Source organism: Eriocheir sinensis, chromosome 5 (genome assembly GCF_024679095.1).
Source record: "Eriocheir sinensis breed Jianghai 21 chromosome 5, ASM2467909v1, whole genome shotgun sequence".
In the NCBI taxonomy this organism is placed as follows: Eukaryota; Metazoa; Arthropoda; class Malacostraca; order Decapoda; family Varunidae; genus Eriocheir; species Eriocheir sinensis.
In genome coordinates, this window is record NC_066513.1 from 17,614,184 (window position 1) to 17,629,289 (window position 15,106).

General features: G+C 49.4%; 1 protein-coding gene and 1 long non-coding RNA gene across 2 annotated transcripts in view; both read right to left on the reverse strand.

Annotated features, from left to right (window-relative positions):
- LOC126984739 (uncharacterized) overlaps window positions 1-15,106 on the reverse strand; it is an 86,756-nt gene that overhangs the window by 50,671 nt on the left and 20,979 nt on the right. The gene's annotated exons all lie outside the window — the stretch shown is intronic.
- On the reverse strand, window positions 5,991-9,274 carry LOC126984728 (protein snail-like). Its single transcript, XM_050838739.1, has 2 exons — window positions 8,881-9,274; window positions 5,991-8,772 (listed from the first exon to the last, which is right to left on the reverse strand). Exons 1-2 carry the CDS (start codon window positions 8,966-8,968, stop codon window positions 7,517-7,519), a joined length of 1,344 nt encoding a protein of 447 aa, XP_050694696.1. The 5' UTR covers window positions 8,969-9,274; the 3' UTR covers window positions 5,991-7,516.

A 15,106-nucleotide genomic window follows, 5' to 3' on the forward strand; every position in this document is an offset into this window, starting at 1 on the left:
GAGAGAGAGAGAGAGAGAGAGAGAGAGAGAGAGAGAGAGAGAGAGAGAGAGAGAGAGAGAGAGAGAGAGAGAGAGAGAGAGAGAGAGAGAGAGAGAGAGAGAGAGAGAGAGAGAGAGAGAGAGAGAGAGAGAGAGAGAGAGAGAGAGAGAGAGAGAGAGAGAGAGAGAGAGAGAGAGAGAGAGAGAGAGAGAGAGAGAGAGAGAGAGAGAGAGAGAGAGAGAGAGAGAGAGAGAGAGAGAGAGAGAGAGAGAGAGAGAGAGAGAGAGAGAGAGAGAGAGAGAGAGAGAGAGAGAGAGAGAGAGAGAGAGAGAGAGAGAGAGGTGCATAATGAGTGAACAAAGGAGGGGGTCGAGATGAGGAGAAAGATAAGGAAAGAGGTAATGAGAAGGAGGAGGAGGAGGAGGAGGAGGAGGAGGAGGAAAAAAATAAAGGGATGCATATGTGAATGACTCACTCAAATTTAGGGGACTCATTCCGTTGTCGATTTTTAAGTGGATAATTCTTCGTTGTCATTACGTAACCAATATGAATAATGTTTGTCAGTAAATAAGTTTTGACAAATGCCACTGTTTTTTTTGTTTAATGAAGCCTAAAACTATTAAATGTCCGTTGCAGCGTTTTTGTGGCATACTTAATAATTACTTGACATCCATTAACAATTAGGAAAAAAATTATTTGAACTGAAACTATGAATTGCCTGTTGCAGCCTTTTGTAACATTTAATAATTACTTGACCGAAACGAATTAGAGAAAAAAGAAAATTATATGGTCAATTCTTTCAACATTTCGACTTTTCCTTTTTGTTATTTTTAGGCGCTAACAAGAGAATGGCGGTTATTTTTTATTTTAAGCCTGCAAAGAAAAATGAGACTAAGAAAGAAAAGAAGGGATGAATGAAAGGGAAGAGAATAACAAGAATGAGAGAGATAAAAGAGGAAGAGGAAGAAGAGGAAGAAAATGCAATGGTGAAATAAATAAATGGAAAACTGAAAGTGAAGGGAACAACAAGAATGAGTGAGAGAAAAGAGGAGGAGAAGGAGGAGGGGAAGAGGAGGAAGAGGAGGAGGAGGAGGGAGAGGAGGCTGTATCTCTACCGCAGGTGATAAGAAGAGAGTCATTGAGGGCGGCGGAAGCTTTCAATTGGCTGCAGGGAAATAGGGAACAGCTGGAGGCTCTGGCGGGCGGAGGGTGGAGAAGAAAGGGAGGAAGGAGGGCCAGAAAGGAAGGAAGGAAGTAAGGAGGGAAGGCAGGGCAGGAGGGAGGGGATGAGACCATAATCTCTGCACGTGTTCAGGCCGCACGCGCGTTCGCTGTTGGCCTCTTGTTGAGTGAAGGATTTTCGCATACATCCCTGTCTCCTTTTTCAGCATCCTTCTCTCCTTCGATCCTACATGTAAACGATCCTTCCGTGCTCCTCCTCATACCTGGACACACACGCACACCTCTCCATGGTTTCTATAGAGAGTTTAAAGACGAATCCTGGGCAGCATCGGGTATCTCAAGGGAGGGAAGGAAGGGCACGTGCCTCTCAGAAGTCCTACGGAAGCTGGAGTTATCGCCTCTCCTGCCCCTGCCCCGCTAGCCCCGCCCCGCCCTGCCTTGTCCTACCCTGCCCCTCCTTCTGCCTCTCCTCCAAGTCTCAAGAATTTCTAGGAAAGCAGGAAGGGATTGTCTATACGAAACCTTTATTTTTGAGTCTGAAAGCTTGGCGACAGAATTTATAGATTGGAGAGAATGGGTCGGAAAGGGTCAGAGAGGACAAACTTGTGTAAGAAAGTATCCTGTCCCACTTCCTGCTCTTCGTCCTTAGGTGGCAAAAGAGGAAGGGGTTGTCAGTTCAAAGCTTCTTTTTAGAGTTAGTTTTGACGTTTGTAATAAGAGAAAGCTCAAGAGAAAAAAGGGAAAGGTTAAGGAGGACAAAATAGGATAAAAAACAGTAGTAGACAAGCGTAAAATAATGAGAGGAGAATATAATGAAGTAGACAATATGGGAAAAGGAGAATAGGACATGGAAAGATAAGACAACAAGATCAAGAACAATAAAAGATAAGGATAAGACAATAAATTGAGGAAAAAATAATGGAGAAGACAAAAGAGGAAAAAGAAAATACGGCAGATGACAGGAGGAAAAACACACGCGAGGGGTAAAAAAAAAAAAAAGAGGGGGAGGAAAAAGTCATATGGAGCGGAAGAAACAAACCGAGCAGCTGGAAAACACAAAGATAAGACGAGAGTAGACAATAGGCGAGAAAATGGCGCAAAAAGATAAAAAAAACGGAACCACGATTTGAGGATAATTGAGGAAACAGTTAAGAGATTTCCAAGACAGGGCAAACATAGAAACAAAGTATTAGGAAAAGAAAGGAATATTTTGAGGGAAGGGAGGAAAGAGGGGAGGTGAGGAGGGGAGAAACGAGGAGAACGCAGGTGAGGAAAGAAGAAAGACGGGGAAAGATGGAGGAAAAGCAGAAGGGCGGAGGAGGAAAAACGAAAAAAGGCATGAAGATAAGATAATAAAGAGGGAGGTAAGGTGAGGGATGGAAAGGTAAGGGGAATGCAGGTAAGGAGAAAGGGAAGAAGGGAGAGAGAGGAAGGAAAAACTGAAGTGAAAAAAAAATGAAAGCAGTTATGAAGGTATTGAAGGAAACAGAGAGGGGAAACACAGGTAAGGAGAGAGGGATGGAGAGAGATAAAGCAGAAAGGGTGAATAGAAGAAGGAGACAGAAGGGTGGCTTAGGAAACAGGGAGCAAGGTGAAGGTGAAGGATGGACAGGAGGCCGGAAGAAGGAGGGGGCACTGTCTTAAAAGGAAGTGGTCCAAAAATGCGCCAAAATGAGTCGCCAGTAAACCTTCCCTCACCCAGAATGAACTATGCCCTTTGTACCCTTCCTATGCCCCTTGTGCCCTGCCTTCCTCTCCCTCCCTTCCTTCCTCTACCCTCCCTTCACGTGCTGTCGGTCACTAGCACGTGGTTGGGGGGGTAAGAGGCAAGAGGAAGGGAAACGAGGGTAAGGAAGAAGGGGAATCAGATGCCACGTGCCCCACCGGAAGTGACCGGAAGGATGGCACAATGCAGGGTCTTCTCCGCACATTCCTGTCCTGTAGGAAAGCATTTAGAAGACATTCACCTCCTGGGCGTTCATCTCGTCTTTCCTGTCCTTTGTTATTCTCCTGTCGCGCCCCTCACTACCCCCTGTCAACTCCGCCACCACCACTAACACCAACACCAATACCCTCGCCCAGACACACCTTCCATTCACGTCTCCCTCGCCCATGCCCGGATGTTCATGAATGCTGAGCTATTTTTCTTCCTTCAGCTGCACAGGACACACGCACACGCACACACCTACACACACACACACACACACACACATACACAACCCTCCCCCCCAACACGTCTCCCTTCACTCGTTTTCTTCCCTCAGCCCTTTTCTTCCCCTCGTCTTCCGCCTGTTGTCAGTGGGTCCCCTCGCGTGGCTCCCCTGTTTGCCTTCCACCTCCTCACCTGACCCCTCACTCACTCACTCACGCGTCCCTCCCTCCCTTCTCCTCTCACCTGTCGGGCTCTTGTCACCTCCCCTTCTTTCCCCTTTCACACCTTTATCGCCTCTTGGATACTCTCACCTCCTTTTTCTCTTCTTTTCTTTTCTTTCTTCCGGTTTCCCTCGTGTGTTTTATCTCCTGCTTACGTTCCATATTCCTTATTTTATTGTGCTGTATTTGTCTATTATTTTTTCGTCCTCCTTGACTCCCTCCTCCTTTATTACCATTTCTTCTTCATCCACATCCTCCTCTCCCTATTTCTCCAACTCCTATTTATCTTTCTCTACTGCTTCGTGACACTTTACTGCATCGTTTTGGCATTTAAAAATTTCGTTGTGACTTGAACAAATCTAAAAGGAAAATGATAAAGATTCGATGGAGCAATGGATGGGAAAGAAGTGATGAAGCTGAGTGTGCACGATAGGGAATAAAGAAGAGAGGAGATGAAGTGATGAGTTAGGAAAGAGAAGCAGGGAGGAGGCGAGGAGAGAGAACGTGGACAAAAAAGGTGAGGATGAAGAGGTGGAGAGACGAGCTAAAGAGAGGATGGTAAAGATGAAAAGAAGAAGAGGTAGAGAGGGGATGATGATAAGAGGAGAGGTTAAAGAAAAGTAAAGATGAAGGATAAAAGAGGTTGAGCCAAGACGGTAAAGATGAAGAAGTGGAGAGAATAGGGAGAGAGAGGGGAGGTGGGTGAGTTGTGCTTGAAGTGCTTGAATAATGCAGTCACCCCTTTCATTTTCTCTCACCCCAAACTCCTCCCTCTCCCTGCCTCCTTCCTGACCACCCTTCCCTTCCCTTTCAACCCTTTCACCAGTCCTCACTTTAACCTTCCCTCTCCCCTTCAGTCCCCGGGGTGAGTTGGTGCCCCTGAGGGAGGTTCATATGGCAGAGGTCCCGTAACGAAGATTAGCCATCGTTTTGTTGATGTTTTGGAACACGTCTGAGGGACACGTGAAGGTATGGTGAGCTTGCATGACTGTAATATAGCTAGCACGTGTTACTAATGAACGTACGCATAATCCAAAGTAATAGAAGGGTTAAGAAACAGCAGTAGTGGTAGTGGTAGTGGTAGCAATAGTAGTAGTAGTAGTAGTAGTAGTAGTAGTAGTAGTGGGCAACCCTCTCCCAAGTGCCACCGTCGTGTAACCCGCGTTCAGTTCCTCGCCAACACAACTCGCACAATTAGTGAGTTTCCGGAGTGACTTTTTTGTTGCTTTCGGGTGTTTGGGTGTGGGGAACGTGACGGCGTGAGGCTGAAGGGGCAGAGGAGGAGGAGGAGGAGGAGGAGGAGGAGGAGAAGGAGGAGAAGGAGAAGGAGGAGGAGGAGAGCTAAAAAGAGAAAGAGGATGAAGCAGATATGTGGGAAAAAATAACTGTAAGGAAGAAGGGCATATATAGGCATGACACGTCCTCAAAATCAGCATGAATATAAGCAAATAATTGATCTCAATGTTAGTTCTAAATAAGAATACATGAATAAATGAGAAAAAAAAGTAATATATGAATCAAATCTGGAGCGATACAATGACAAAACCCTTTAAAAACCAACATCTATCAACTACCATCGTTCAATAACTCCGCTACATTGTCTTTATTGAACGTAAAGGAATAAGATTGAGAGCACCGACCTTAAACATCACTTAATGGCAAACGGTAGAAGAACTTTTCGTATTCTGCCTTTCTTGCTGATGTTTTATGCTTTCCTATGCTGCTGTTTTATGCTTTCCTATGCTGATGTTTTATGCTTTCCTATGCTGATGTTTTATGCTTTCCTATGCTGATGTTTTATGCTTTCCTATGATGATGTTTTATGCTTTCCTATGATGATGTTTTATGCTTTCCTATGATGATGTTTTATGCTTTCCTATGATGATGTTTTATGCTTTCCTATGCTGATGTTTTATGCTTTCCTATGCTGATGTTTTATGCTTTCCTATGATGATGTTTTATGCTTTCCTATGATGATGTTTTGTGCTTTCCTATGATGATGTTTTGTGCTTTCCTATGATGATGTTTTGTGCTTTCCTATGCTGATGTTTTATGCTTTCCTATGCTGATGTTTTATGCTTTCCTATGCTGATGTTTTATGCTTTCCTATGATGATGTTTTATGCTTTCCTATGCTGATGTTTTATGCTTTCCTATGCTGATGTTTTATGCTTTCCTATGCTGCTGTTTTATGCTTTCCTATGCGTTTAAAGTGAACATAACGAAACAAACCAGAGAAGAGCGAATATTTATGTGCCCGAAATATGAAACTTCACATCACATTTGGCATAAGAAGAACCCAAGACTTTGACCTCCCCACACACGTCAACGTCATTTTATTTACTGAGTCAACATCCACCCCTTGCACCCCTCCCCTACACCCACACTGACACACATTTCCATAACGTTCACAAGGAAAATAATTGACATAAAAGAAACACAAGTCACTTCACTCCCTCCTGTTTTATTTGGTGTAAAAAAGTATAAAATATATAATATACCTTCGCGTAAAATGTACATACATAGTGAGATTCTTCAGGAAACACATATATGCCTCTTATAACACAGAAAGACAGTCTCTGAAGAAGGCACATCTACTTGGCACTATATTGGCGTCGACCCTCGTGTGCCCCTTCTCCTAGGACTCCAGGGGCACCGAAGGGAGGGTCAGTCACAAGGCACAGAGCACAGGTGAGGTCTCATAGGTATAGGGGCAGAGGGAATGGGACAAGGGAGAGGATAGGACACAGAGGAATGGGTAACACGATAGACTATAATGGGCAAGTTGGGGGGCAATGGGGAATGGGACAAGAGGAAAGGGGGAAGGAATAGGAACACAGGATAAATAAATGGGCAAAGGAATGGGGTATATGATAAAGAAAAGGGGGTAAAGTACACATGTATAAAGGGACACAAGGAAAGGGAAAAAGAAAAATGGGAAACAAAACAGGAATGGGCGAAGAAGACACACACACACACACACACACACACACACACACACACACACACACACACACACACACAGGGAAGGATGAGGACAGCTGGACAAGTATAATGAAGCTTTGGATGAGTATTGTCTTGAGTCACTCCCAGTCACTCCGCTGAGAGGCGAGTGGAGGGCGTGGAGTGAGGAGGACCGGCGGAGGTAGGCGGAGGCGGGGCATGAGAGGGTGCTGAAGGAGGGGAATGCGTTATCTCTCTCTCTCTCTCTCTCTCTCTCTCTCTCTCTCTCTCTCTCTCTCTCTCTCTCTCTCAAGCACACACATTGGATTATCATACATTACGGTTCAAGCCTCACTCACACCCTTGCATTTCTCCCTCATTCACTCGCTCTCCTTCCTCTCATTCCTCCTCGCGACATTCCCAACCCTTCCTCTCACGTTTTCTCGCCTCGCTCTCACCCTCTCCCTTCGTTCTCAGCCTCGACTCTCACGCCGGTCTTCCTTTCTTCCCGTCCTCCGCCTCCCCCCGGCAGGAGGACAATGGGTGGGGTTGGTGGTATGCAGGTACGTTGGGGAGACCCGCGGTGGCTGCTGGTCTCAGGTAAAGCTGTTGAGAGTCGTCAGCCTCCCAAGACACACCTGGCCGCGCCCCACGCTCACACAGGCACACCTTTGCCAGTTTCCCAGCCGCCATTGTGCGCCGCGGCTCAGACTTGACTTTTGAGTCCGGCCTGGCGAGCGTGTGGCAGTTTCTTGGCCGAATCTGACAAAAATATTGATCACCGGAAAAGTAGAGGTGTGGCGTTGCGTGGTGGCGCTTTATCTAATAAACTTTGCTGCCAGATTGTGTCCTTTGAGGCTGCCGACCGACAGTGGCCTCTGGGAGGCCGCGTGGGTGTGGCTTGACTAGACAGGTGTGTGGCTGGAGCCTCACGTGCACCGGTGACTCGCTGAGCATTCGCTGTGATTACCGGTCTTGCTGCTCCTTGGAGCGTCTTGAGCACTGAAAGCGATCTCTAGAAGATTTGCAGTCAGCGAAGTCAGATGGGAAGGGAGGCGGCGGGCGCCAGGGCCATGGGGCGGGCGGGGCGCACGCCAGGGCACCCGTGGTCCTCGTGCTTCACTAGGAGAGACGTGCGTGAAAAGGTTTTGGGACACGTTCTGCACGCGTACTTCTTGACATCTGTATGTGTCTGGAGGTGGGCCCGCAGGTTGCTGCGGTCGGCGAAGCAGCGGTCACACTGCGGGCACTGGAAGGGCTTCTCCCCCGTGTGGGTCCTGATGTGTCCCTGCAGCAGCCAGGGCCGCGAGAAGGCCTTGCCGCACAGCTGGCACTTGCAGGGCAGCGTGTGGGTGCGGATGTGCATCTTGAGGGCGCCCAGACTCGTGTACACCTTGTCGCAGTGCTTGCACGCGAACGATCGTCCGGCGTCTTTGAGGCAATGGAACTGTCTATGTTTGGCGAGGCCCGCCATGGTAGCGTAGCGGCGGCCACAGTCGGGGCAGGTGAGGCGTGGGCCCCGGCCGTCCTGCTGGGCCTCAGGGCTGCTCTCGCTGCTGCTGGATCCCGCCTCCCCCGGCGGCGACACAGACCCTCCCCGAGGGCGTGAGGCGGGACTGGCGGACTCGTTGCGGACAGAAGTGGGCGTGTGGACAGCCTGGAGTGGTGACGGCAGCCCGTACACGCCCAAGGGGAGGTATGGGTGGTAGGGCCAAGAACGGACGCCCACACCACGTTCCCGCAGCACATGTCGCAACGGGTCCCTGGGTGTGGGCGGGGCGTAGGGGCTGCTGTGGGTGCCCGCGGAGCTCCCGGGCGTCCTCAACACGGTGGGCCGCCCGCACGCTGCCGCCACCTCACTGATAAGGCGTAGCCCAGCGCTGCTCATGAAGCTGCTGCCGCTGCCGCTGCCCGGACTGAGAGTGCTACCGGTGTAACTGCTACTAGTGATGACTCCGCTGCTGCTATTACTACTGTTGCTGCTGCCATTGTTACTGCTACTATAGAAGGGCCTACCGCTGCCCTCACTAGCGTGAGTAATACTGGTGGTGTGAGGGAGGGCAGAGGCCACCCCTAGGCCGCCGCCTACGAGCCCCAGCAGAGTGGTGACGGCGGGGCGGCGCGGCGTGAGGGACGGTGCAGCAGGAGCGGTGGTGAGCAGGGGAGATGGAGTCATTAGCGAGGGCGAGGGGCTGGGGAAGGAGGGTGTGGCAGGCCGTGGCGGCGGCGTGGAGGGTCGCCTGCTGCTCTTCATGCTGAGGTCCTCCGGCTGGAGGTTCTCATCGTCCTCGCCACCTGAGAAAGACACAACGTCAACACTATTTCGACACACGCCGCGGCTGGCTGTGCGACACACTCTCACTTTGTCATGCCAACAACACACATGAGAGATGCTCTGCTTACCTCGGGAGGACTCCAGCAGATAGTTGAAGAGTGCCAGGGGCCTCTTCTTGGGCGGCCGGGCGATGTGTTCCTTGCCGGCGGTCGTCATGGCGGCGGCGGAGCGAGTAAGGGCGTGCCGCAGTTCTGTCAGGGGCGCCGCGCCGAGATTGATGCACTATTACGCACGTGCCACGGTCTCGGGGCCTTATATAGCCTCGGGTGCACATGGCACGCGCCAGGCTGCACGCGCCGCCAATCGCAAGACAGCTTCGCTATGACGTCATAAAGCTGTCCAATGCCGTGGCGACTTACAGTGACGTCATCAAGTTAGGCCAATGATTGCGCGTGCTCGGGCGGGGCGCCACATTTGAACGTTGGGGCAGGTGGCGACCCGTGGCAGCTGCGCGTGCCCTCTGCCCCTCCCTCCCCTTCTGCCCCTTCACCATACACGCCAGGAACCCTCCAGCCCAACACTGATTTAAATCCGCAAGCAGGGCAGTCATAGCCGCCACCTGCCGCTTTAAACTCAGCAAATAAAGCGGCATTGTGACCCTTGACAAAACTACTTAATGGGAAAAATCATAACTCCATTAAAAATGCCTGCGTGTATTGTGACCATTGCCTCCACACCACCACGAAGAGGAGTCAGACACACGGAGACACAGACACACAGACAGACAGCACGTGCCCCAGCCAGCAGGCGGGCACGAGCTGACCTGCCTTTGTTAATGAGGGAAAGAGGAAGGCCCAGCTGCCGCCCCCCTCGCCTCCCTCTAGGCCCCCCGTCACACATGGTACCACCCGAGTGACGCCACCAAGTCCGCCTCATCCCCCCTCCCCCACCCCGGGAGACGAGTTACCCATCCCATCGCAACACACACACACACACACACACACACACACACACACACACACACACACACACACACACACACAAACACACAATAACGTAACCATGAAGTGAGATTACTCTGACGTTCTTGTGCCCAATGTTGTAATGATGTACAACTATTTAGACGTAGAAAATTGAGAGGTTTATATTAATGTTCGTTAAACTTAGACTTTTTCAGACGAACGGACGGACGGAAAGACAGACAGACAGAGGCAATTAGTAAAGCAGACAGACGGACAGAAAGAACAACAAATCGATACACACACACACACACACACACACACACACACACACACACACACACACACACACACACACACACACACACACACACATGGCACGGAGTCGAGAAGCAGACACACCTGGACGCCCTCATTTTGGTGCCAGACACATCCTTAGTGACCTCGCTGACCCCACAGGAACGCAGGTAATTCCTCTCCCCTTACCTGACTGGCCCCCTCCCTGACACCCATCATACCTTGGCACCGTGACCCTCCACCTTGTCAGCCTACCTTGCTTGGATCCCTTCTACACTCCATCTATCTATGCCGTTACTCTTTCCTACAGTGCCTTCTACTTTACTTTGACACCTAATTATTACCTGTCACTTCTTCTTTCACACCAAAGGTAACTACAGTCTTTACTTTCTTTTTACTTATATGAATGAGGTCAAATTTGTGCTCGACTTACAATAAACTCTGTGGGTGATTGTGTGTGTGTGTGTGTGTGTGTGTGTGTGTGTGTGTGTGTGTGTGTGTGTGTTAGGGGGGCGGGGGTAAGGGAGAGAGAGCGCGAGAGTGAGCAGTGGGGAGCTGTATCCGTCGGCATGTGCGATCAAGTCTCCCTCCACTGGTCCGCCCATCTGTCGGGTCACACGCACCAACAACAAGGCGGGGCCGAGAGGGGACGAGGAGCGGAGAGGAGTGGAGTGGAGAGGGGAGGAGTAGAGAGTAGTAGAGAAAAGAGAGGAGTAGAGAGGAGAGGAGTAGAGAGGAGTAGTGAGAAGAGGGGAGCGGAAAGGAGTGGAGTGAAGTGGAGTGGAGTGGAGTGGAGTGGAGAGGAGTAGAGAGGAGAAGAGGGGAGTGGAGAGGAACGGAGAGGAGTAGAGAGGAACGGAGTGGAGAGGAGAGGTGAGGGAAGAAGAGGAGATGAGAAGAATTAGAGAAAAGAGGATATAAGAGGTGCGGAAAGGGGAAGTGGAGAGAGAAGATGGAAGAACGAAGAGGAAAAGAGAGGAAAGGAGATGAACGGAGAGTCATGAGGGACAAAGAGAAGCGGAGAGGAAAGGCAAGAGGAAAGAAATTGGAGAAAAGACGATAAGAGAAGCGAGGTGAGGAGAGGAAAAGGACAGAGGAGGGCCAAGGAAGAAAACTGGGCAGAGAAAAAAGAAAGGAGAGTAAAAACGAGGCGGAGGAAAGAAGAGGAGGAAAAGAGAGGAATAGAAAAGTGTAGTTGAAAGGAGAGGAGTGAAATGAGTGGGAGAATCTAATAAACATTGAAGACAGCAACAAGTGTCTATAATAAAAGACAGCGGAGAGTATAAAGGGCGCAAAGCATTTTCAATTTCATGCACATTCTAAAGAAGGATTATAATTTCACGTTACGCTCCGAAACAAAAAGCTGCGGCCCCCCCCCCTCCCTCTCTCTCTCTCTCTCTCTCTCTCTCTCTCTCTCTCTCTCTCTCTCTCTCTCTCTCTCTCGCTCTCCCGTGGCCAGTAACCATGTCCAACACTCAACAACATTGCCCCGGGGACCTCTACGCCTCACAACAGCCCCCTTACCGGTCCCCTCGCAACTCCCTTCACGACCTTCTTTATATATTTACCTTCCACCCTTCAGCAGCCTCAGTGTCTCCCGAACATTTGAGGGGTACGGATCATCGACTCCCGACGCCTCGATCCATTCACATACCCGTTACAGGAGAGCGAGCGAGAGAGAGAGAGAGAGAGAGAGAGAGAGAGAGCAGGTTCCAAAGACTCCACCATTCTTTGTTGTTTGGTCTCTCTCTCTCTCTCTCTCTCTCTCTCTCTCTCTCTCTCCAACGAATCGATTGAGCTCCTGGGGTAGTTCTCTCAGTCAAGTGGGCATTCTCTCTCTCTCTCTCTCTCTCTCTCTCTCTCTCTCTCTCTCTCTCTCTCTCTCTCCCATCACCTGCCTCTATTCACCCTCTTTTCCCCTCCCTTCTAATTACTCATCGAAAAATCACAGGGGAAAAAATTATCCTATTGCCTGCTTCCCATTAGTCTCTCTCTCTCTCTCTCTCTCTCTCTCTCTCTCTCTCTCTCTGAAAACTGAAAAAAATGGTCCCTATTGGTTTTACTCTATTTTTCCATTGATTTCTTGAGTTGCGTTTCAAATAAATTCTTCTTTACTTGATTCATGGATAATTTAGTAACAAGACGAACGCAGGACTGACTACTACTACTACTACTACTACTACTACTACTACTACTGGTGGCGATGATAATGATAACAATAATGGTACAGGAACAGACAATAACACAGCCTCAGTACCGAGATCTCCCTGGAAACTCATTCGCAACAGATATTATTTCACCCTCAAATCACTGCCGCATAGCAACCCTCCCTATCATCTCCCTCTCCCTCTCCCCACCTTCTATCTCCCTTCTCCCTCCCTACATCCATACATCCTCCCTCTCTCTCATCTCCCTTCCTTCCCTCCTCCCCATTGCCTATACCGTATTCCTCCTCCTCCTCCTCCTCCTCCTCCTCTTCCTCCTCCTCATACTCTCCCCTCTCCCCCAATCTCCCTATTAGCCTTCTTCTCCCACTTAAATCTGCGTTGTTGTAAGCGTTACTCTCAGACCGTGATGACGCAGCTGGTGTGTGTGTGTGTGTGTATGTGTGTGTGTGTGTGTGTGTGTAGGGGGGCAGCTGGTGTAGTCTTGTGGGTTTGGGGGCAGCAACCGGTGTGTGTGTGTGTGTGTGTGTGTGTGTGTGTGTGTGTGTGTGTGTGTGTGTGTGTAGGGGGGCAGCTGGTGTAGTCTTGTGGGTTTGGGGGGAGTAACCGGTGTGTGTGTGTGTGTGTGTGTGTGTGTGTGTGTGTGTAGGGGGGCAGCTGGTGTAGTCTTGTGGGTTTGGGGGCAGCAACCGGTGTGTGTGTGTGTGTGTGTGTGTGTGTGTGTGTGTGTGTGTGTGTGTGTGTGTGTGTGTGTGTGTGTGTGTGTGTGTGTGTGTGTGTAGTGTGCCCCGGAGCCGCCAGGTGTCCGGGCAGGTGGAAGCTCGACGGTTACAGGGGCTCAATAGGACACGTGCCCGCCGGGTGACAATGGGTGCGCGTGCCCACACCCGCCACCCTGCCCCCCTCCACCCCCGAAGTACACCACCCTGTTGCTGATGCCTCCCCTTCACCCCCTACCAAACACTGCCCCCCTCCCATTGCACCCTGTTTCTCACCACCATACCCCAATAAGTGACACAGATGTTCGGTTGTTAGGTGTGTGTGTGCGTGTGTGTGTTTGTGTGTGCCCCTCCAATCACTGCCCACCGAGACCTACCTGCCCAAGTGCCCTCTTTTGTCTCCCCTCATTCGCCTCTTCCCTCTTTCCACATCCTCATTCACCTCTCCCCTTTTCACCTTCCCTTTTCTTCTTTGTAAATAGGTTCACCAACTCCATTGAATTTTATAAGGTTTCAACACTCTGCTCTGTTTTTCCTGAGGTATTTATATTTCTGTCATCTATAACATTATACTAAGTCTTCATTCCTTGTCACACATTCTCCTCTCTCTTAACTTTCACTTCTACCCTTTTACCTCCCTCTATAACAATAAATGACTTTCGTTTTAATTTCCTTATCTGTAGTTTAATTTCCTTGCCCACAGCCGCGTCATCCTTCATCTATTTCCCTCTGCGTCATTTTCCTATCTCCATATCATATGATGGGCTCCCCTTCCAGACAGCCCACGACACATACATTTACCAGGCCACCCATATCCACTATCCTTACCACTACTTCTTTTCCCTTTCCTCTATAATATATATGTATACTAGTCTTCATCTTCGAGCAAACTATATTTCATCTCTTTCCTCTGAAACTCCTGAAGAAACAGAGAACTCCCAGTCCTTTTCTCTTTCACCTCCCTTCATCCTAGCTCTCCTATTATGCCACAGTTGTATTCTCCTTAAGTAGATATCCTACATTCATTTCTTCCTTATATCCTTACAACCTAATCATCCTGCAATTCTTATTCCTCCCCCTTTCGTTCAACTCTCCATATTCATCTTTCAGCATTACCCTTAGCGTTCCAATGTCACAGTTTCACTCTCACTCAAGCATCCTACATTTCCTTTTTCAGTATGTCCTTAGAATCTATACCACGGTTTAATCCTAAGCTCAATCATTGTCCTTCTATTCAATTCTCTTTCCTCATCTACCCTCAATCTTATCGGTCCTTAGTCACCGTTTTACTCTCCCTCAAGCATCCCGTTCTTCAATATGTCCTTGGAATCTATATACCATGATAAAATTCCTTGCTCAGTCACCACACTTATTTTAACTCTGTGCTCAATCTTATCGGTTCTCAGTCATCGTTTTCCTCTCCCTCAACTTGCCTCTTCGCCTCTTCCCTCAATCCCCTCATGCCTCTTACCCTTCGACCTTCCGTCACTGACCCTTCTCCTCTCCTTCAGGCGTCACTTCACCCCCTTCGCTTGCCCCTAAACGACCGCACTTCAGCCCCAAGCGACACTTCACTCCCCACTACAAAAACACACTCCCCACTGACACACCCGTTGAGTCCAGCACTTACACACACACACACACACACACACACACACACACACACACACACACACACACACACACACACACACGGACACACACTAAGATTGTCCTCGTCTCCACACTTCCAATTTCTTCATGCATACACCAGAAATTCATACCTCACTACACTTCCATACCTCATACCACAAACCTTATTCATATTTCTTGCACCATCGCACCATATTCACGCACCATCAATCTCTTCCATTAATTAACATCACTACCAATACCAAAGAACAGACACACACGCACACACATCTCTCCTGACTCTCACCACAAACACACACCACCACACACCACAACCTTACCCCCCAAAACACACACAACCTTCTTCTCATCCACCCCAATCTATACCGACACAAACCACCAATACCCGACACACCACCATACCCACCTTCCTCTCCGTCTCCTTCTCCTTCACCCCCTTCCAGCATCACACCAGCACACATCACACCCGGCACACCAGCATACCCGTTACACCCCGGCCGGCATTCCCACGCCCCACATACCAAGCCAGCAGCACCCTACTCCTGTTCCCACACTCACAGGCATATCGATTTCAGTTCGCCG

Bases quoted from the DNA above. Each gene is read 5' to 3' on its own strand.
- LOC126984728 (XM_050838739.1), bottom strand. From the start codon at position 8,968: ATGACGACCGCCGGCAAGGAACACATCGCCCGGCCGCCCAAGAAGAGG. The intron at 8,773-8,880 runs GTAAGCAGAGCA...TGTCTTTCTCAG, and splicing joins TCTGCTGGAGTCCTCCCGAG to GTGGCGAGGACGATGAGAAC.